Source organism: Oncorhynchus kisutch, linkage group LG25 (assembly GCF_002021735.2).
Source record: "Oncorhynchus kisutch isolate 150728-3 linkage group LG25, Okis_V2, whole genome shotgun sequence".
NCBI lineage: Eukaryota > Metazoa > Chordata > Actinopteri > Salmoniformes > Salmonidae > Oncorhynchus > Oncorhynchus kisutch.
Window position 1 is genome coordinate 25,038,570 of NC_034198.2, and position 21,090 is coordinate 25,059,659.

Genomic DNA, 21,090 nt, shown 5'->3' on the forward strand with positions numbered 1-21,090 from the left:
AAGCCATCATTGTGGAAGATTTTCACTTCCGGGTCATGTAAAGGGAATTGCGATACAAGCTACCCATGAATGGTTGCGGTCCGCCATCAAAACAACTTGAAGAAGGAGAAGCTACTCATGAATTTTCTCCTCAAAAGTCAAATCCGTTTTCCAAAATTGACATACCCTAGTATCTAAATGATAACGAAGATTATTAGTAATTACAGGTTTCAAGAAGATCAGGTTGTCCAGGTGTGTCAATATTATTTTGAACACTAGCTAGCTATCTTGCAAGATAATGCTAATTCCACATTGCTAGCTAGCATTTTTGTATGTAGCTTGCTAGCCAACAACATTGTGCATTTTGACATTTAGATGTTGTATTTTCTTTAGTAGCTAATGCACTGTTAAATTAATTCGTGAAATTGGTATAATATCAGGACAAATGGCTTTTTCCATAGTTTATCACACAGGGTGAAGGTTTTGTCCTGATACATGGCTGTTGTGCTTGCTAACACTGTCATTGCTACACTACTAACCGAATATGGAGTCTACAGTGATGTCTGAAGAAGTGATCGTCGTGGAGTGGGCAGATCCTGGTGTGTCAGAGGAGGGATGCCAAGTCCAAATCATTACAGACAACCACTCTGCAGGTGTGGTACTCAGGCTGCAGTAGCCAAATTCAATCAGTTTCAGATGGTGATTGTCATGTACTCCTGTGTCAGGAACATTTGTCATATACTCCATTTTCTCACTGGATCTGTGTTGTCACAGTGTTCTCTGACAGCTTGGTCCAGAATATATTGGTGAACACTGTGGTACAAGGCCAAGAGGAGGGTCATCAACTACTAGATGACAACGGTAATGACCTCTGTGAGTGAGAACGAATTCTGTGTACTCTGTGGACTATCTTGAATTCCAAGGCCATCAATGGTCTTTGCATACATCTTTCAAATCATAGTTGCTTAGATCTACAGTTGGTAAGTGGAAGGCCATGTTATATCCAGTTTAGCTTACCACATGATTGTACCAGCTTACTTAGGCCTATCACTTTGTATTTCTATTTTTACAGATTGTGAGGAGTGTCATACCTCCAACAAAGACCAGTGTGATGTCCAAGGTGGTCTGTCCTTCATGCTGGACTCTCCCACTCCAATGGGTATACCCCAGAGGGCCCTCCTCACCCTACCCCATGGGCTGGTGGTAGGCAGGTCCAGTATCCCAGGGGCAGGCCTGGGGGTCCTAAACCAAGGGCCAGCTGTGGCACCAGGAATGCACTTTGGCCCCTGTGAGGGGGAGGTGACTACCAGGGAAAGAGCAGTAGCAAGTGACTATTCCTGGGAGGTGAGTGAGTACTGATATACTGGGCAATTGTGATATGTAGGGATATTCTGATTTAGGACCTTTTTACTGAATAGTGTGTTTGTTTCCTATGATGTGTTTTATCTGTTTTGCTTTCCGTAGTGATATGTGTATATTTTTCTATTTGCAGGGCTCATCTATAAAAGAGACCTTGGTCTCAGCTTGACTCCCTGTCAAAATAAAGGTTAAATAATGTACAAAATACTGTACTATAGTTTGTGTAAAACTGTGTCCCAAACGGCACCCTATTCCCTACTTGACCACAACCCTAGGACCCTGGGTGATATTTGGGTGCACCTATAGTGCTATTCCATGGAAATCTTAAGCATTGTCTCTATACTCTATTTATGACTGTTGTGCAGAGTCAGCTGAGATTATTTGTCATGTTTTTCTATAAAAACATACCTTTTTTTTTTCAGGTCTGGAACAGTAAGAGTGAATCTGAGTACATCGATGCTGCACGAGACACTCATTCCAACTGGATGAGGTAACTTGTAGGACGTACCCTCACTTATTCTACAGTCTGTCTGTCTAAGTCACATTACGCTCTCTCTCTGTCTCTCTCTCTCAGGTATGTTAACTGTGCTCGTAATGAAGAGGAGGGTAATCTCATAGCACTCCAGTACAGGGGGATTGTTTTCTTCCACTGCTGCCGCTCCATCCCCCCAGGAGATGAGTTCCTGTTTTGGCCTGGGGGCAGATTCATCGAAAGGTTTAGGGACCCCTCTGACCAAATCTGGCTCCGAAAGTGCACCCCTTCAGGTACTTATCGTTCCCAGTCTCCTTTTACGACCTTGCTCAGGCACTGGGCGTCTAGAAGGCTTATGTGAGGGTGTATAAGGAATAATAATAGGGAATATTACATTTCTGAAACTCAAAAAGGTTGAAAGAATGCCAGTCACTTTAGTAATGTTTATTAAGACCTAACTTTTGCATCTTCTCTCTGTTTCAGAGTTTAGAACAGATTTGTCGTCTCAGGTTTTCCTCTGCTGTCAGTGCCAGCTTACTTTCACCACCAAGTCCTACCTTCAAAAACATACAGAGAAATCACACTCTCTGGACCTATCACCTGCGTCTGAACTGAGTGAGCTTGACAATCACCTTTCTAACGGCAATGTAAAGGCAGACCCGATGTCGTCGTCCTCTGTAGGGGAGTTGGCCTACCGGTGCCCTCAGTGTCCTAAGAGCTTTAAGCAGAAGGGCCACGTCCAGAGACACATGCGAAATGTCCACTCCAAGGTGAAACCGTACTGCTGCATCCATTGTAGGAGGTGTTTCGCTCAGCTGTCTTGTCTGGCCAGACACCAGATACGAGTTCATGGAAAGAAGAAGAAGCAGGAAATAGAAGAGTTTATGTCTGAAGAGGTCAGAGGGAAGAGTCAGCCATCCCCTGACAGGACCCAGGAAACAGAGTCCTCCACCTCCGATGCTCCACCTACAGGGACCTCTGTCTTATTCCCGTGTCCTCACTGCCCATTCTCTTCTACTGTGGAAAGCAGCCTTTGTCAGCACATGAAGAGCCATGACCAAAGGGAAAAGGTCATCAAAATGCAGGCTTTTGTAGAGGTCAGAGGAGAGAGCACCCATAAACCTGAATCCCCAGAACTCCCCTCTGATGCTCTACATACAGAGCCCCAGACAGATGAGCCGGCACAAAGAGGTGAGGAGGCCAACAGCTGCTCTCAGTGTGGGAAGCGCTTTAAACAGAAGGGCCACTTTCAAAGACACATGCGAGCTGTCCACTCCAACGTCAGACCCTACTGCTGCCCCCAGTGCAGGAAGTGTTTTGCTCAGGGGTATGACCTGGCGAGGCACCAGCTACGAGTTCACGGAACGAAGAAGAAGCGTCGAGTAGTAGAGGTCAGAGGGGCGAATCTGCCCCGGCCGCCCTCTGACAGCGCCTGGGAACCGGAGCCCCCCTCCACCAATGATTCAACTACAGAGACCCAGACTGGAAGAGCTCCCTCTCAGAGACTAAGGAACCTCAGAGTAAAGTCCACCAGGTCCTCTAAAGCCAAAACTAAGACAAACGCACCAAAACAAAGACAAATCAGTACCAAGAAGAGATCGCATTCAGATCCTGATTCAGATGCTCTGGACATGGAGGAGAAGGAGATGGAGGGAGAGGCTGTTGGAGAGGAGGCCCAGTACAGCTGCACTGAGTGTCAGGGAACCTACGACAACCCAGAGTCTCTCAGATCCCATCAGTGCATCCAGGTCGTGGTGGGGCCGCCGCCGTATTCTTGCTCTACATGTGGGGTTACCTTCAAACGGTACACCACCCTGAAGAAGCACAAGCTCAACAAGCACCCGAAGGAAAATCTGCGTTATTGCTGCACCCGCTGTGGAAGGTTCTTCAGTCAGGCTGCCAGTCTACAGCGCCACCTGGAGGCAGAAGTATGTAAGGACATCCAGCTGAGCTCTGAAGCTGTCCCCTGCTCCTACTGCCAATTCTCCTTCACCGAGGAGAGGTACCTCCGGAAGCACGTTAAGAGACACCACCCTGAGGAGTATGTCTCTCAAGCCTCAGGCCTGGGCTCAGGCCTCATTCCGCCAGAGCAGAAGGCCGTGGAGGGGGGAGAGGTCCACCTCTGCTTTCAGTGTGGGAAGAGCTACAAGTATGTCAAATGCTTCAAATCTCACAGGTGTTTCCAGTCAGTCACAGCCAAACGGTACTTGTGCAATGACTGTGGGAAAGGTTTCTCTTGTTTCTACAGCCTTAAGCAGCATCAGCGGATTCACACGGGAGAGAAGCCATACCGCTGTTCTTATTGCGAGAAGTGTTTTAGCCACTCTGGACAGCTGAATGTGCACGTGAGGATACACACAGGGGAGAAGCCTTTCCTGTGTACAGAGTGTGGAGAGACCTTCCGTCAGTCTGGGGATCTGAAGCGTCATGAGAGAAAACACACTGGGGTGAAACCATGTACCTGTCCTGAATGTGGGAAAAGCTTCAGTCGACCTCAGAGTCTGAAAGCTCACCAGCTGCTGCACAACGGAGAGAAACTGTACAAGTGTGATCAGTGTGTCAAAAGGTTTTCACGAAATTATCACCTGACGAGACACCATGAAAAGATGCACTCATAATGTCTGCACCACACACACTATTTACTACTTGGTTAAGTTGATATTTCTGTAGCAGAGCAACATTCACAGATCAGAATACCATTCTATTTACAAGTACAAGCATGTGATTTGTGTTTTATTACTGCTTGACCTCACTAACGACCTCACTAATGTTTGAATGGAAGCAAAGCCCCTGCAGCAATGTTCCAACATCTTGTGGAAAACCTTCCCAGAAGAGTGGAGGCTGTTGTAGCAGCAAGGGGGGACCAAATCCATATTCATGCGCATGATTTTGGAATGAGATGTTTGACGAGCAGGTGTCCATACTTTTGGTCATGTAATGTATCTTTGTACCTGGAGGACAATTCAGTTTGTAAACTGAAGATGAGGGAAATAGAAAATGAATTAAAAATAGACTGACTTCATTATCACGGTTCACCATTTATTCCACAAAACATAATGCAAAGCATGTGCCCTGTACAAGCCTAAAATCTTATGAAAATACATAACATGCTCATGAGATATTTCTTCATTTCATAAAATTATCCAACACTGTCTTTGTGAAATCACCCAGGTCTTGCCTCCGAAATTCAACAAATATCCATTCTAGACAGTTTCCATTGCTTATCTTACCAGCTTTAATCCAATACCTCACATATGGCGTTTACCATATAAACAATCAAATATTTCAGTCATCTTAACTATACAAACACACTGGTATGGGAGTTGACATAAATCGTATTTTTACAGTAAGTTTCCCTCCAAAGTGAAGAAGCAGGTGAATACTACCTGGCAGTGATTCCATGTGCTACAGTCAGGGGAATGGAGAGTGCACAATAGCTGCTGGTGATGTTTCATCACCATCAAAGTCCATGGTTGTGTTCATTAGGGTACACAACGGACTAGTCCTTCCCTGTTTCAGTCCATTTGATTCTGTTTGGTTTCTAATGAACATGCACCAGTTGTGTTTCCCAACACTTTCCAGTTCTTGTGTCTGCCATTCAGTCAGTGTTGAACACATCTTTGATAACATCCACAATAACATTTTAAAAAGATCAGATTTCAAATCTCGTCAATATCCCTTTGTAGCACAGCAGATTTGGAAACTCTCTTCTGGTCCTTTTTACAATTAGTTATTTTATGTAAGTTCAGTTACTTAAGGGGTTGTTTCTGAAGGTTTACTATGCTCTTACTGAATCGCATCAGTAGCCATTACTGGGTAGCGGAGTTGACTGGCTAACAATACACATGCTCTACGGTTGTTAACTCAGAGGTAGGCAGCAGTCGACTGAAGTTGAGTGACAAGCCCCTGCAAAGGTTGGATTGGTGATCTAATTGTAGAAGGAGATGGATAACCTATGGTATTCTGTGTTCCAGTGAAGCACCAACACAATCATTCTACATCTTCTCCAGTGTCAACATTTTACAATTCCACGTCTTCCTCAGTCACATAAGTTATCATATGCACCAACTCTTGACTCCATTAGTGCATACATGTTAAATGTTTCACATGTATTAATAAAATAATATATACAAACCAAACTTTGTTTGATAACCCACACAGTATTACAGCTGTAAAATGACCCAGAAAATAAAACCTCACAAAACAAAGAAAAGGAATTTGTTTTTGCAATTGAAATCAAAAGCCTGGTTTTCTAATTCACTCAAACACTATTTTCTATCAAATGGCAAAATACAGAACAGCAACGGTTAGAGCTCCACAGAAGTTCTTGCCAGTATTTTTTTAAATGTTAAGAAAATGGTTGATTAAACTATCAGACAAACCAGTAGCCGTTGGCAATATTACCAGATGGGAAATATTCACAAAACAAACAACAAAAACAGGATTAAAAGGGTTGTTAGATAAAGAGATTATATGCAGCAATACAAAGCCTGAGGGTACACGTATGCAACCGCAAACCAATACCAAAGTTTGAGGCAAGAAATACCCTGGGTCCACTGCAAATACACTAACATCCTGGTATTCACTTCATGTTCTTGAAGAGACATAGGAAACCAGGCTTTTATAAAGGTTCAGATTTCAGCTCTTCAACCCTGCATTCCAGATCTGCTACCTGCAACCAAAGTAACACAGAAGGTTAGTTATGTATTATGATAGACTACTAGAAACTTTACCAATGCTCTGCTTCACTAATTGTCTCCCCAATGGCTGCACACAATGAAATATATATCATTTAACAGACACTTATCTAAAGCAACTGACAGTCATGCATGCATACATTTTTCGTATCGGTGGCCCCAGCAGGAATCGAACACACAAACCTTGGTGTTGGAGCCACACATACAGCCATCAGTCTCCGCTATTACCTGTTCATGGAGCTGTCCTGACTCCTCCTTCAGTGATGCCTCGGCCCCGTCCTGTACACAGCGCTGAGTCTCCTTCTTCAGGTACTCAATCTCCCTACAGATGAGACGTCACAGAGAGACACTAATCACACTCAGTGTTTCCCCTATATTCATTTAGCAGTGGTGGCCCAAATTGTTGCCACTGCAAAAATATTTTTCTGCAGAGACGCACTTTTAAATGGATAGTCAATGGCTCCATGACTGGAAGTCTATGGGAACAGCTAGCATGTCATTGCGCTAACGCTAGTAGCATTGCAACCTCTGTGTGTGTGTGTGTGTGTGTGTGTGTGTGTGTGTGTGTGTGTGGCCCGGCCTTACTTCTGCTGGTACTCCTTGATGAGGCGCTTGGCCTTGCTGTACTTGCGCTCCAGAGCCTGGTACTGGGCCTGCGTCTCCTTCAGGTGCTCGTCCACAGCCTGACACAGACTCTGGGCCTCCATCCAGTAGCCCTCCAGCTTCTCCATGCGCTCCTTGTTCTCCTGCAGGGTCTGCTCCAGCTGATTCTTGTCCATACGCCAGCGCTGCTTGTCCTGCTCTGCATGGTTCAGCTGGGAGTGTGGAGAAGTACACACACAGATGCGCGTAAGTACACACACACACAGGTAAACAAACGGACTGGCCGTAAATGCCACTGAATATTAATTAAGTAGTAGATGTACTGTACAATTAAACATTGGGACATCACATTTAATAACAAATACGATATATATATACATTTTATTTTAACCTGGATTTAACTGGGCAAGTCTGTTAAGAACAAATTCTTATTTACAATGACGGCCTACCAAAAGGCCCCCTGCGGGGACGGGGGCTAGAATTAAAAATATTTTTAAAAAAAATATAGGACAAAACACATATCACGAAAAAGGGAGAAACCACAACACGACATAAAGAGTGACCTAAGACAACAACATAGCATAGCAGCAACATAATACAACTTAACCTACTTTTCTTTTCAGCTGTTGGATCTCTGCCTGTGTTACAGCATGCTTTATTTGAAGCTGAGGAGAGAGTTAAGGAAGTTGTTGCAAAATCTGTCCAAAAGGTAGTGCAGTATATAAGGAACAGGGCGACACCGCCCTTTATCTTTAATGGTTCCTCTCACCTCCCGGTACTTATGGGCCAGCTTCTCAGGGTCCGTCTCCAGGGGAGAGATGTCCTCGTTCTCAGCCAGGTCAAACACCTCGATGGCAGACGGCTCTGTGGGGCTGACCTCCTCCTCCTCATCCTCCTCCTCATCAGTACCATATTCACCATCCTGGGGAAAGAGAGGACCGGTGAGCCCGAAAGTAACTATTCGGATTTGGGGTTTAATTATTCTCCAGCTCTTAATTGACAGGGCCAAAGTGTCTGCATATTTGAATAGGTTTGAATAGGTTCAATATGCTTCCATCAATCCCATTTCACAGTATTTTTATAAATGCCTGTGACTGCTGCTACTATAACAGCATCATGGTTATAAGAATGTATTCTTAACTGACTTGCCTAGTTAAATAAAAGGTAAAATAAAATAATAAATGGTTGGTACTGAGACTGGCCACTAGATGGCGTATAACACCATTGAAGAGCATCCCTAGATTAGGGGAAGGAACACAGAACAAACCCTCAACCATTATGCCATCATTCTGCATGTCAATGTAATAAGACGGAGAACATAAGAATGTCCTGCATCCTCATAGGATTTTGATTGGACAGAGGTTAGAGGGAAAAAAAAATCATCCTTTTGAGTTGTAAGTACTCTAAAATCTCTAACCTAACAACCCAGAGATGAAGAGGCCAAAACATCAGAAACACTGATTCATTTTGAAAAAGAAGTCCTAGGGAGACAGAATTTAATTTATCCTATTTGGCCTATGCTCTCTAAACTGACCTGTTGGTATGCATCACAAATGGCACCCTATTGCCTATTTAGTGCACTACTTTTGACCAGAGCCCATAGGAAGAATAGCGTGTCATTTGGGAAGCACACGTGTGTTTATACTGTCTGGAGGCTATACTGGACAGTAACAGCGTAGCTAAGGACACACGCCCATTCAGCTCACTCGATACAGCCACCGGCTTTGGGTCAATTCTGACAAAGATGTGATTGGCACACAGTGTTCAGAGTCGTGTTCTTTAAGGCACAGAGTAGCAAAACATTTCACAACATAAAGAAAACATCTGTATTCTTATTGGACACGTTCTGGTAGTAACTCCCCTGTCCGTCTGTCCATCTGTACTGTACTTCTTGGTTGTCCATGTACTGGCTATAGACTGGTTGTAGACCTACCTATACTGGTTGTAGACCAATTGTATACCTACCTTCTGGTCATCTATGTACTGGCTGTAGACTGGTTGTAGACCTACCTATACTGGTTGTAGACCAATTGTATACCTACCTTCTGGTCCTCTATGTACTGGCTGTAGACTGGTTGTAGACCTACCTATACTGGTTGTAGACCAATTGTATACCTACCTTCTGGTCCTCTATGTACTGGCTGTAGACTGGTTGTAGACCTACCTATACTGGTTGTAGACCAATTGTATACCTACCTTCTGGTCATCTATGTACTGGCTGTAGACTGGTTGTAGACCTACCTATACTGGTTGTAGACCAATTGTATACCTACCTTCTGGTCCTCTATGTACTGGCTGTAGACTGGTTGTAGACCTACCTATACTGGTTGTAGACCAATTGTATACCTACATTCTGGTCCTCTATGTACTGGCTATAGACTGGTTGTAGACCTACCTATACTGGTTGTAGACCAATTGTATACCTACCTTCTGGTCCTCTATGTACTGGCTGTAGACTGGTTGTAGACCTACCTATACTGGTTGTAGACCAATTGTATACCTACCTTCTGGTCCTCTATGTACTGGCTATAGACTGGTTGTAGACCTACCTATACTGGTTGTAGACCAATTGTATACCTACCTTCTGGTCATCTATGTACTGGCTGTAGACTGGTTGTAGACCTACCTATACTGGTTGTAGACCAATTGTATACCTACCTTCTGGTCCTCTATGTACTGGCTGTAGACTGGTTGTAGACCTACCTATACTGGTTGTAGACCAATTGTATACCTACCTTCTGGTCCTCTATGTACTGGCTGTAGACTGGTTGTAGACCTACCTATACTGGTTGTAGACCAATTGTATACCTACCTTCTGGTCATCTATGTACTGGCTGTAGACTGGTTGTAGACCTACCTATACTGGTTGTAGACCAATTGTATACCTACCTTCTGGTCATCTATGTACTGGCTGTAGACTGGTTGTAGACCTACCTATACTGGTTGTAGACCAATTGTATACCTACCTTCTGGTCCTCTATGTACTGGCTGTAGACTGGTTGTAGACCTACCTATACTGGTTGTAGACCAATTGTATACCTACCTTCTGGTCCTCTATGTACTGGCTGTAGACTGGTTGTAGACCTACCTATACTGGTTGTAGACCAATTGTATACCTACCTTCTGGTCATCTATGTACTGGCTGTAGACTGGTTGTAGACCTACCTATACTGGTTGTAGACCAATTGTATACCTACCTTCTGGTCCTCTATGTACTGGCTGTAGACTGGTTGTAGACCTACCTATACTGGTTGTAGACCAATTGTATACCTACCTTCTGGTCCTCTATGTACTGGCTGTAGACTGGTTGTAGACCTACCTATACTGGTTGTAGACCAATTGTATACCTACCTTCTGGTCCTCTATGTACTGGCTGTAGACTGGTTGTAGACCTACCTATACTGGTTGTAGACCAATTGTATACCTACCTTCTGGTCCTCTATGTACTGGCTGTAGACTGGTTGTAGACCTACCTATACTGGTTGTAGACCAATTGTATACCTACATTCTGGTCCTCTATGTACTGGCTGTAGACTGGTTGTAGACCTACCTATACTGGTTGTAGACCAATTGTATACCTACCTTCTGGTCCTCTATGTACTGGCTGTAGACTGGTTGTAGACCTACCTATACTGGTTGTAGACCAATTGTATACCTACCTTCTGGTCCTCTATGTACTGGCTGTAGACTGGTTGTAGACCTACCTATACTGGTTGTAGACCAATTGTATACCTACATTCTGGTCCTCTATGTACTGGCTGTAGACTGGTTGTAGACCTACCTATACTGGTTGTAGACCAATTGTATACCTACCTTCTGGTCATCTATGTACTGGCTGTAGACTGGTTGTAGACCTACCTATACTGGTTGTAGACCAATTGTATACCTACCTTCTGGTCATCTATGTACTGGCTGTAGACTGGTTGTAGACCTACCTATACTGGTTGTAGACCAATTGTATACCTACCTTCTGGTCCTCTATGTACTGGCTGTAGACTGGTTGTAGATCTACCTATACTGGTTGTAGACCAATTGTATACCTACCTTCTGGTCCTCTATGTACTGGCTGTAGACTGGTTGTAGACCTACCTATACTGGTTGTAGACCAATTGTATACCTACCTTCTGGTCATCTATGTACTGGCTGTAGACTGGTTGTAGACCTACCTATACTGGTTGTAGACCAATTGTATACCTACATTCTGGTCCTCTATGTACTGGCTGTAGACTGGTTGTAGACCTACCTATACTGGTTGTAGACCAATTGTATACCTACCTTCTGGTCATCTATGTACTGGTTGGTTAGACTGGTTGTAGACCTACCTATACTGGTTGTAGACCAATTGTATACCTACATTCTGGTCCTCTATGTACTGGTTGGTTAGACTGGTTGTAGACCTACCTATACTGGTTGTAGACCAATTGTATACCTACATTCTGGTCATCTGTGTACTGGTTGGTTAGACCGGTTGTAGACCTACCTATACTGGTTGTAGACCAATGGTATACCTACCTTCTGGTCCTCTATGTACTGGTTGGTTAGACTGGTTGTAGACCTACCTATACTGGTTGTAGACCAATTGTATACCTACATTCTGGTCATCTATGTACTGGTTGGTTAGACTGGTTGTAGACCTACCTATACTGGTTGTAGACCAATTGTATACCTACCTTCTGGTCATCTATGTACTGGTTGGTTACAGACTGGTTGTAGACCTACCTATACTGGTTGTAGACCAATTGTATACCTACATTCTGGTCATCTATGTACTGGTTGGTTAGACTGGTTGTAGACCTACCTATACTGGTTGTAGACCAATTGTATACCTACCTTCTGGTCATCTATGTACTGGTTGGTTACAGACTGGTTGTAGACCTACCTCTTGGTCGTCCATGTACTGGCTGTAGCGTTGTTCCATCATCTCTCTCTGCCAGCGCTCCTGTTCCAGGGTCTGTTGGATCAGCTGGGCCACCTCACTCTGCTCGCCCGGCTTCTCCCGACCAATCAGAAACCTGCATACAATTACAGATTTTGAAAATGGCTTTCTATGTGGACTGCAATAAGAGGAACCTCTATGATATGGTCCCTTAGCAAGAGGTTAAATCATCTGAATTATATAACCTCTCAACCTTGACCCAATATGCTCCGAGAGAGACGTGTTTTTCAGTGTAATACTCTCCTCAGCTATGTAAGAGGAATCAGAGTAGTGCAGTTCAGAATGAGTACCCATAGTCAGTCAGTTATCAAGACCACGACAACAGCCTTAGAATTCCCCCCGTTAGACATCAGGTAATTAAATGCTAAACACAGTTCCCATCCTCATTCACCCATCCATTCACCCATCCATTCCCATGGCTGACATTTTTATGAATAGGCCCAACTGACCGCCTGCCTGCCTCAACCCTTCCTTCCCCGTCTACTGATCTATAATGCATGAGCTCTCTCTAAAGTCACACAACACTAACAATTACACACACACTAACAATTACCTCCATAGCTCTACTGATCACTAGTTCCAGAATGATGAATGAATGAGCCTGTATACGACGACAAAGCAGTGCTGGGGATTGAGGAACAGGCAGGCGACTCTGGTGCCCCATTCAGTCAGCCACAAATAGACCCCTCTGGCATTTCAGAATGATAATTGTGTTGATGCCTGCTGTGAGCATGATGGTGATGTTTTTATGCTCTTCCATGGTTCAAACGTGAGTTTCAGCTTTGTCTGTGGTTCTGTTGCTGTATCTCGAAGTGAAGTTTTCGCTCTTCATCATGGCCCCATTTGACCTCTGATGACTGACTACTCTGCATGCCCTGGTCTACACAGTATGTATGTGGGAGGATGTGGTCATTTAGACAGTCTTCTCTAGAGTCTAAAGCCACTGCAAAACTAAGAAGAAGATGTGTACAGAAAACCTTAACGGAGTCTCGCGTCACGCAGTACTACAAAGAAAATAGAGTAGGGATTAGACTTGATGAAGTCATTTAAACTGTCTGTATTCAAGTGTTTGAGAGAGACGTCCATCAAGGCAACTCTAATCCCTCACAGTAGCTAATTGTTCTCAAAGCAGTATTAACCTCAGCAACAAAAAAAAAAATGTCCTCTCACTGTCAACTGCGTTGATTTTCAGCAAACTTAACATGTGTAAATATTTGTATGACCATAACAAGATTCAACAACTGAGACATAAACTGAACAAGTTCCACAGACATGTGACTAACAGAAATGGAATAATGTGTCCCTGAACAAAGGGGAGGGGTCAAAATCAAAAGCCAGTATCTGGTGTGGCCACCAGCTGCATTAAGTATTGCAGTGCATCTCCTCCTCATGGACTGCACCAGATTTGCCAGTTCTTGCTGTGAGATGTTACCCCACTCTTCCACCAAGGCACCTGAAAGTTTCCAGACATTTCTGGGGGGGAATGGCCCTAGCCCTCACCCTCTGATCCAACAGGTCCCAGACGTGCTCAATGGGATTGAGATCCGGCCTCTTCGCTGGCCATGGCAGAACACTGACATTCCTGTCTTGCAGGAAGTCACGCACAGAACGAGCAGTATGGCTGGTTGCATTGTCATGCTGGAGGGTCATGTCAGGATGAGCCTGCAGGAAGGGTACCACATGAGGGAGGAGGATGTCTTCCCTGTAACGCACAGCGTTGAGATTGCCTGCAATGACAACAAGCTCAGTCCGATGATGCTGTGACACACTGCCCCAGACCATGACGGACCCTCCACCTCCAAATCGATCCCGCTCCAGAGTACAGGCCTTGGTGTAACGCTCATTCCTTCGACGATAAATGCGAATCCGACCATTACCCCTGGTGAGACAAAACCGCGACTCGTCAGTGAAGAGCACTTTTTGCCAGTCCTGTCTGGTCCAGTGGTTTGTGCCCAAAGGCAAAGTTGTTGCCGGTGATGTCTGGTGAGGACCTGCCTTACAACAGGCCTACAAGCCTTCAGTCCAGCCTCTCAGCCTATTGTGGACAGTCTGAGCACTGATGGAGGGATTGTGCATTTCTGGTGTAACTCGGACAGTTGTTGTTGCCATCCTGTACCTGTCCCGCAGGTGTGATGTTCGGATGTACCGATCCCGTGCAGGTGATGTTACATGTGGTCTGCCACTGCGAGGACAATCGGCTGTCCGTCCTGTCTCCCTGTAGCGCTGTCTTGGGCGTCTCACAGTATGGACGTTGCAATTTATGGCCTGCAGTCCTCATGCCTCCTAGCAGCATGCCTAAGGCACGTTCACACAGATGAGCAGGGACCCTGGGCATCTTTCTTTTGGTGTTTTTCAGAGTCAGTAGAAAGGCCTCTTTAGTGTTCTAAGTTTTCATAACTGTGACCTTAATTGCCTACCGTCTGTAAGCTGTTAGTGTCTTAACGACTGTTCCACAGGTGGATGTTCATGAATTGTTTATGGTTCATAGTGAAGTTATTTGAATTTTTACAAATTATCTTTGAAAGACAGGGTCCTGAAAAAGGGGTCCTGAAAAAAGTGTATTTTTTTGCTGAGGAAAAGAAACCTGCTAAAAAACTACTAAAAACCTGCTAAAAAACTGCTAAAAAACTAGAAGCCTCTGTAACATCAGAGTGTTGCATCAAAGTGTGCATCCCAAATAGCAACTTTATTCCTTATATTGTGCACTATTTTTCACCAGAGCCCTATAGACCCTAGTCAAAAGTAGCGCACTATTGCCAAAAACATATCCTCACTTGACAGTGCCTGTGGTGTTCCTGAGGACGGAGGCAGCGAAGGTCTGAGTGACCCCCACCAGACTGGTCCCATCCACCTCCACTATCAGGTCATTCACCTGGATCCTGGGTGGAGAAACACAAAGCAGCACAACAACCTCAGCACCACAGTCTTATAATATGCTTACTGTTTCATTCAACCATTCATACAGGTTTGTCTCGGAGATAGAAATCTGTTTTGCTAGTGAGACCTGCTCCCGCAAGGAACCGTAATGCGACCGAATTGACTCCCTTTATTATTCCAAACCTATTTGTGGAAAAGCAATAACATATCAATATCCGCAAGCTAGACAGAGATGTGAATACTACTACTAGACATACAAGTTTGGCTCATCTCACATGCTTGATTGCTTCTTAGATGTATTAAATCATGCAGAACCTGTTCAGGTAAGTCTGCCAGGAGTGTGTAGCTCGAAAATCTGTAGATGAAGTCCACCATTTTGTAACGTACCTGCCATCCCGATGCGCTGCTCCTCCATCGGTGACCGTCTTGACAAAGATGCCCAGTTTCTCCAGGCCCATGTCTGCCCCCGCCCCCATCCCAATGATACTGATACCCAGCCCATCCCCATCTGAGGACAGTGAGACAGTGAGAAAACAATAAAATCATTGTAATCCATGATGAAAATGAAATGCTCTTTTGTTTCATAATAGCTTTTAAAATCAGAATATCCCTCTTGGGAGAAGGGATAACTGGAAGGCAGATGGAGGGATGATAGATGCGTGCTGATTGAGTGAGGGGATTGATCTCTGATTGTCTCAAGAGAATGGCGATTACAACTCCTCTTTACAGTTCTGTGAAGGGGAGTTTTCTTAAGTGGGCAATCTGGAATGTTCTTTGTTGTTTTTCGAATCACAGATTGCCACATTAAGGTTATGGGGTAACTGAGCTGAGGTGTACCTTTCTCCAGCTCGACGGGGAACAGATCGAGCCTCTCCACCCTCTTCTCCAGCTCGTACTCTGCAGACGCAGCCATGGGGTCCACGTCCTCATTCCGACGATCATAGTCCTCGTTGGGGTAGGTGGCAAACACCTGACAGATGAAGAGAACACAAAGTAGCTTATTACAAAACTGTTTAAACATACGTTTTACTTGTGTAAAGCACTTTGTGACAACTGCTGATGTAAACAGGGCTTTATAAAATATATTTTTGTTGTTGTTGATAGATTTACTGATTGAGCAGTAGTTGCAGGTTTATCATTGAGTATGAGGATGTTTCTATCCGTGTTAGAAGAGGGCCTTAGTTCCATTATGTTCTGATAGGATGGATGGAGGTGGGACACAGTGAAAAGGGTGACCACATAGTGTTTAGTGCAATATACTGTCATGTCATTCATCTAATACAAATAGACACAAACCATTTCCATCACCAACTTTGCCAGTTAAAGCTTGTTTCAACTACCAAAATGCTATTATATTCAGGTAACAGACTTCAAATCAACCCCGGTATAAAACCCAGGCACCTCTCATAAAATAGACAGTGACCCATTTCAGAGCAGAGCTTCCACTTTAGCCCAGCTCCAACAGCATTATTGCATCCCAAATGGTACCATATTCCCTACATAGTGCACTACTTTTGCCCTATGGGTAGTGCACTATATAGGGAGCTATTTGGGAATTAGCCCATGACAGTATACATAAGCACCTTCAGCATTCTAATGCAGTCCTGGCCACTGCAGCTGCCACACACACACACACACACACACACCCTCTCTTTCTCGGCCACTCTTCTCTCTGGTCTTCCAGGGAGGCTCAGGTCACATGTGCACCTCACATAACCACTCTCCTACTAAAGCTACACAGGACCTGCTCGGTGCTTTACCCTCTCTTCTCTTTCCATCTCACTGTTCACCCTCCCATTCGTATCCCTCATTCCTCTCCTCTTTTTCTCTCCATCCCTATTCTCTTCTCTCACTCTCCTTATTCCCTCTGGCTTTTTTTTATTTTTTACATCTCCCTCTTTTGCTTCTTCTCCAAACTCCCCAATATAACCTCTCATCTTTTAATAGTTTCCCTCCAATGAATAACCCTCCTCCTCTCCATTACAACGGTCTTCATGTTTGCTACCTTTCGTCATCTGTTTGTGCCCGTCTCACAGTAGTCAGTACACACACACACACCTCTTTGCTTGTACAGTGTCATCTAAATCACATGGTCTCTGTCTCCGTAGCAACCACAGTGAAGTGTTTGTCAGATTTGACATTGCTCTTATGATTCAACCAACCTCCCCCTGAGAGAACTAAATGGACTATTATTTGTTTTCATACATCATTGAATACTAGGAAGGTTGAGGTGAGGCACATTTCTTTGGCTGGGCTAAACTGTATCTAGGTCTGTGCAGTTGGATCAAAGGTTTTCAAATAGAACACCCAGAAGAGGTCTTGCATCAAAGCAGCCGTTGTACCGTACATATACTGTTGACGACGCAGCCTATGACCACGTAAATGCCAGCTCAGAGCTATACATTTAGGAACACACACACACACATTAATGGCTACCTAAACCAGTAAACCTCTGACTGGTGTAGACCAATGGCGTGGGTTTGGCATATGGTCTAAATAGGTTGTGTGATTTAGGTTACCTTTGTATCTCGGCGGATTAGGATCATTTGGATTATAAGCAGACAGAAAATATGTTTAGCCTTCGTGTGAATGAATGTAGCCTGGCACTAGCACAGGGGTATTCAAATCTTACCCTACGAGGTCCGGACTACTGCTGGTATTCTGTTCTACCTGGTAATTAAGTACACCCCACATGGTGTCCCAGGTCCCTGATTAGAGGGGAAGAATGACAGGAAGCAGTAGAACTGGCATGGAGGTCCAGATTTGAGTTTGAGGGCATTAGCACATCAACAGTTAAAACAACTGAAAGTGGTCCCCCAAAGCTCTCTATCTGTGTGCATCCAAAATAACACCCTATTCCCTATATGGGGCACAACGTTTGACCAAAGCCCTATTCTTGTCTATTTATTGTATCTGTGCCTGTTTGTTCTGTGTCTGAAGCACCACCATAGTGCTAATAGAATTTCACTTAACTTGATTTGTCCACTTTTCTGAATTTAATTGAAAAGTAGTTCACTACATAGGGAGTAGAGTGTAATTTGGGATTTAGCCACCGTCTCAAATGGCAGTTCGCTCCTCGAGTTTAATGGCCACAGCTGGTGGCCCTTCCTGACCCCAAGGCCTGGTGACCAGAGACCAACTACAGTTCAGACAGTATAGAGTATTAACATGTGTCAAGGGAAACAAGTCTCCTACATCCAGATGTGTCTGTACTCTGTACCACCTGCCTGTGTTGGGCTGCATCATCTGCCTGCAGATTCAGCTCTGCACACTGACTGACAAGGCAAAGACACACTGACATGGCGCACACACACACACACACACTGACATGGCGCACACACACACACACACACTGACATGGCGCACACACACACACACACACTGACATGGCGCACACACACACACACACACTGACATGGCGCACACACACACACTGACATGGCGCACACACACACACTGACATGGCGCACACACACACACTGACATGGCGCACACACACACACACTGACATGGCGCACACACACACACACACACACTGACATGGCGCACACACACACACACACACTGACATGGCGCACACACACACACACACACTGACATGGCGCACACACACACACACTGACATGGCGCACACACACACACTGACATGGCGCACACACACACACTGACATGGCGCACACACACACACTGACATGGCGCACACACACACACTGACATGGCGCACACACACACACTGACATGGCGCACACACACACACTGACATGGCGCACACACACACACTGACATGGCGCACACACACACACTGACATGGCGTACACACACACTGACATGGCGTACACACACACAGACATGGCGCACACACACACTGACATGGCGCACACACACACTGACATGGCGCACACACACACTGACATGGCGCACACACACACTGACATGGCGCACACACACACTGACATGGCGCACACACACACTGACATGGCGCACACACACACACACTGACATGGCGCACACACACTGACATGGCGCACACACACACACACTGACATGGCGCACACACACACACACACACTGACATGGCGTACACACACACACACTGACATGGCGCACACACACACACACTGACATGGCGCACACACACACACACTGACATGGCGCACACACACACACACACACTGACATGGCGCACACACACACACACTGACATGGCGCACACACACACACTGACATGGCGCACACACACACACACACACAGACATGGCGCACACACACACTGACATGGCGCACACACACACTGACATGGCGCACACACACACACACACACACACACACTGACATGGCGCACACACACACTGACATGGCGCACACACACACACACACACTGACATGGCGCACACACACACACACTGACATGGCGCACACACACACACACACAGACATGGCGCACACACACACACACACACACACTGACATGGCGCACACACACACTGACATGGCGCACACACACACTGACATGGCGCACACACACACACACACACACACACACACTGACATGGCGTACACACACACACACACACACACACTGACATGGCGTACACACACACACAGACATGGCGCACACACACACAGAAAGCTAACACTTTCTCCTTCCAAAGTCAAGAGATTTACTTCTTCCTTATATGGGAGTATCCCACTAAAGGCCAGACAGACTCTGATCATCTTACATGATGCCCTCATATCCTCCCTCCCTCCCTTCTGTACTGTATGCACGCACACACAGAGTCGCTGAACACTGGCTGAGCTGGGCGGGGTAGATAAGGTGGCATTGTGGCAGTCAATGAGCGACATGAGCCTGCCTTTCCCCCTTTCAGGAGACAAACATTGGGATTAAGGTGGGGGGCAGGGCAGGGGGAGGCTGAGGCAGGGCAGGGCAGGGGGAGGCTGGGGCAGGGGCAGGGCAGGGGGAGGCTGGGGCAGGATACATGCTGCTGCTGCTCCAGTTGTGACAGATAATAGGTCACAGTGGATAACAGATGGCCAGGAACACCCCTCCCTCCAACCCTCTCTGCCACCAATCGCCCTACAAAAGCTGTGTGTGCAGCCAGTAGCTAAACTAAGCTAACGCCTTCTGTTTGTGTCAGAACAGGGAATCCAAACAGGGAAACCGCTTGGATTGTATCACATATTAAAAAGCCCCAGCAACACACAAATGACTAGGTTGGTACTATGGGAGGTATATAGAGGCATGCCCTCATGCTGTTATACATTTTTTCAACAATTACCACAATGGCTCCTTGGCTGCACCCTAAATGGCACCCTAGTCCCTATGGTCCTGGTCAAATGTAGTGAAGGGGAAACAAAGCTTCCTGAAGCATTGAGCATTTCCTGCCAATTGTGTCGAAACTAGGTTAATAACTTGAGGATTTGATCAACACAGTGTACATTGCCTAAATTCAACATACCTGGTCTTCCAGGTCAGTTAAATCCAAAACACGAAGTGCCTGCGGCACTCCAGGCCCAGGGTTGCCTACCCCTGAACTAGAGAATAGGATGCCACTTGGTACACAGCCCTTGGCTGGGAGGGATGTGGTTGGGTAACATTGTGGTCAAGTGGTTACATCCTCCTGGTACCGGGTTTCCCAACCTCTGTCCCCAGGACCCCTAAAGGGTGCACGTTTTCCTTTTTTGGGAAACACGGTCCTAGTAGAAAGCAGTTTACCCTGTTCCTCCTCTTGTTGCTTTCCCCAAAAACAAATCCAAATCTGGCTTAAACCCAATAGGCTGTGTGGATGTGGTGTTGACAGGTGAGTTTAGCTGGTTTCTCACAACAGAAATAGCATGTTCCTCTCCACACAGTCTCTCCACAAGTTCAGCTGCTAACCTATTAACATTACCACTGGGGAGTTTCACACTTTTTTTTTTATAACACTCTTAGTCGCTCTTCCTATTACATTTTCTTTTTTTTACAAGATGTTAGTTTTCACTGTATACCATTTGCTCTCCATGCATGGTAGAATCTCAATGGCATTTTCTTGATTCCTTTGCATCCTCTGTCCTGGCCTCCTCAAAACCCATTGGATGCAAAGGTCAGAGATCCCTCCCCTCTAAAAATCTCACCCAATGTGTTTTGAGAAGGAGACGAGGAGAGTGGACGTGAGGAATCAAGGCAA

The 21,090-nt window shown here is 45.4% G+C and overlaps 2 protein-coding genes across 8 annotated transcripts in view; one reads left to right on the forward strand and one right to left on the reverse strand.

The window, feature by feature from the left end:
* The first annotated feature begins 55 nt into the window (after positions 1–55).
* On the forward strand, positions 56–4,835 carry LOC109870190 (histone-lysine N-methyltransferase PRDM9). 6 transcript variants are annotated; one of them, XM_020460591.2, is made up of 7 exons: positions 56–231; positions 530–632; positions 754–852; positions 1,052–1,323; positions 1,761–1,828; positions 1,913–2,103; positions 2,294–4,835. In XM_020460591.2, the coding sequence occupies exons 1-7, from the start codon at positions 178–180 to the stop codon at positions 4,426–4,428; spliced, it is 2,922 nt and encodes a 973-aa protein (XP_020316180.1). In that variant the 5' UTR covers positions 56–177; the 3' UTR covers positions 4,429–4,835. The 6 variants fall into 6 exon arrangements, with proteins under 6 accessions (XP_020316180.1, XP_020316181.1, XP_020316184.1 ...); XM_020460592.2 differs by having other exon boundaries at positions 754–840; XM_020460595.2 differs by having other exon boundaries at positions 537–632.
* Positions 4,829–21,090, reverse strand: part of LOC109870182 (neurabin-2) — a 28,507-nt gene continuing 12,245 nt past the window's right edge. For both annotated transcript variants that reach the window (XM_020460575.1, XM_020460576.2), the window contains 9 exons: positions 15,761–15,893; positions 15,311–15,431; positions 14,821–14,925; positions 11,990–12,122; positions 7,880–8,032; positions 7,722–7,775; positions 7,093–7,322; positions 6,736–6,829; positions 4,829–6,482 (listed from right to left, as the gene is read on the reverse strand). In XM_020460575.1, the coding sequence (XP_020316164.1) occupies positions 6,432–6,482; positions 6,736–6,829; positions 7,093–7,322; positions 7,722–7,775; positions 7,880–8,032; positions 11,990–12,122; positions 14,821–14,925; positions 15,311–15,431; positions 15,761–15,893 (1,074 nt within the window). In that variant the 3' untranslated portion in view covers positions 4,829–6,431. The remainder of the gene's footprint in view (positions 6,483–6,735; positions 6,830–7,092; positions 7,323–7,721; positions 7,776–7,879; positions 8,033–11,989; positions 12,123–14,820; positions 14,926–15,310; positions 15,432–15,760; positions 15,894–21,090) is intronic.

Bases quoted from the DNA above. Each gene is read 5' to 3' on its own strand.
- LOC109870190 (XM_020460591.2), top strand. From the start codon at position 178: ATGATAACGAAGATTATTAGTAATTACAGGTTTCAAGAAGATCAGGTT. The intron at 1,324-1,760 runs GTGAGTGAGTAC...TTTTTTTTTCAG, and splicing joins CAAGTGACTATTCCTGGGAG to GTCTGGAACAGTAAGAGTGA. The intron at 2,104-2,293 runs GTACTTATCGTT...TCTCTGTTTCAG, and splicing joins CCGAAAGTGCACCCCTTCAG to AGTTTAGAACAGATTTGTCG.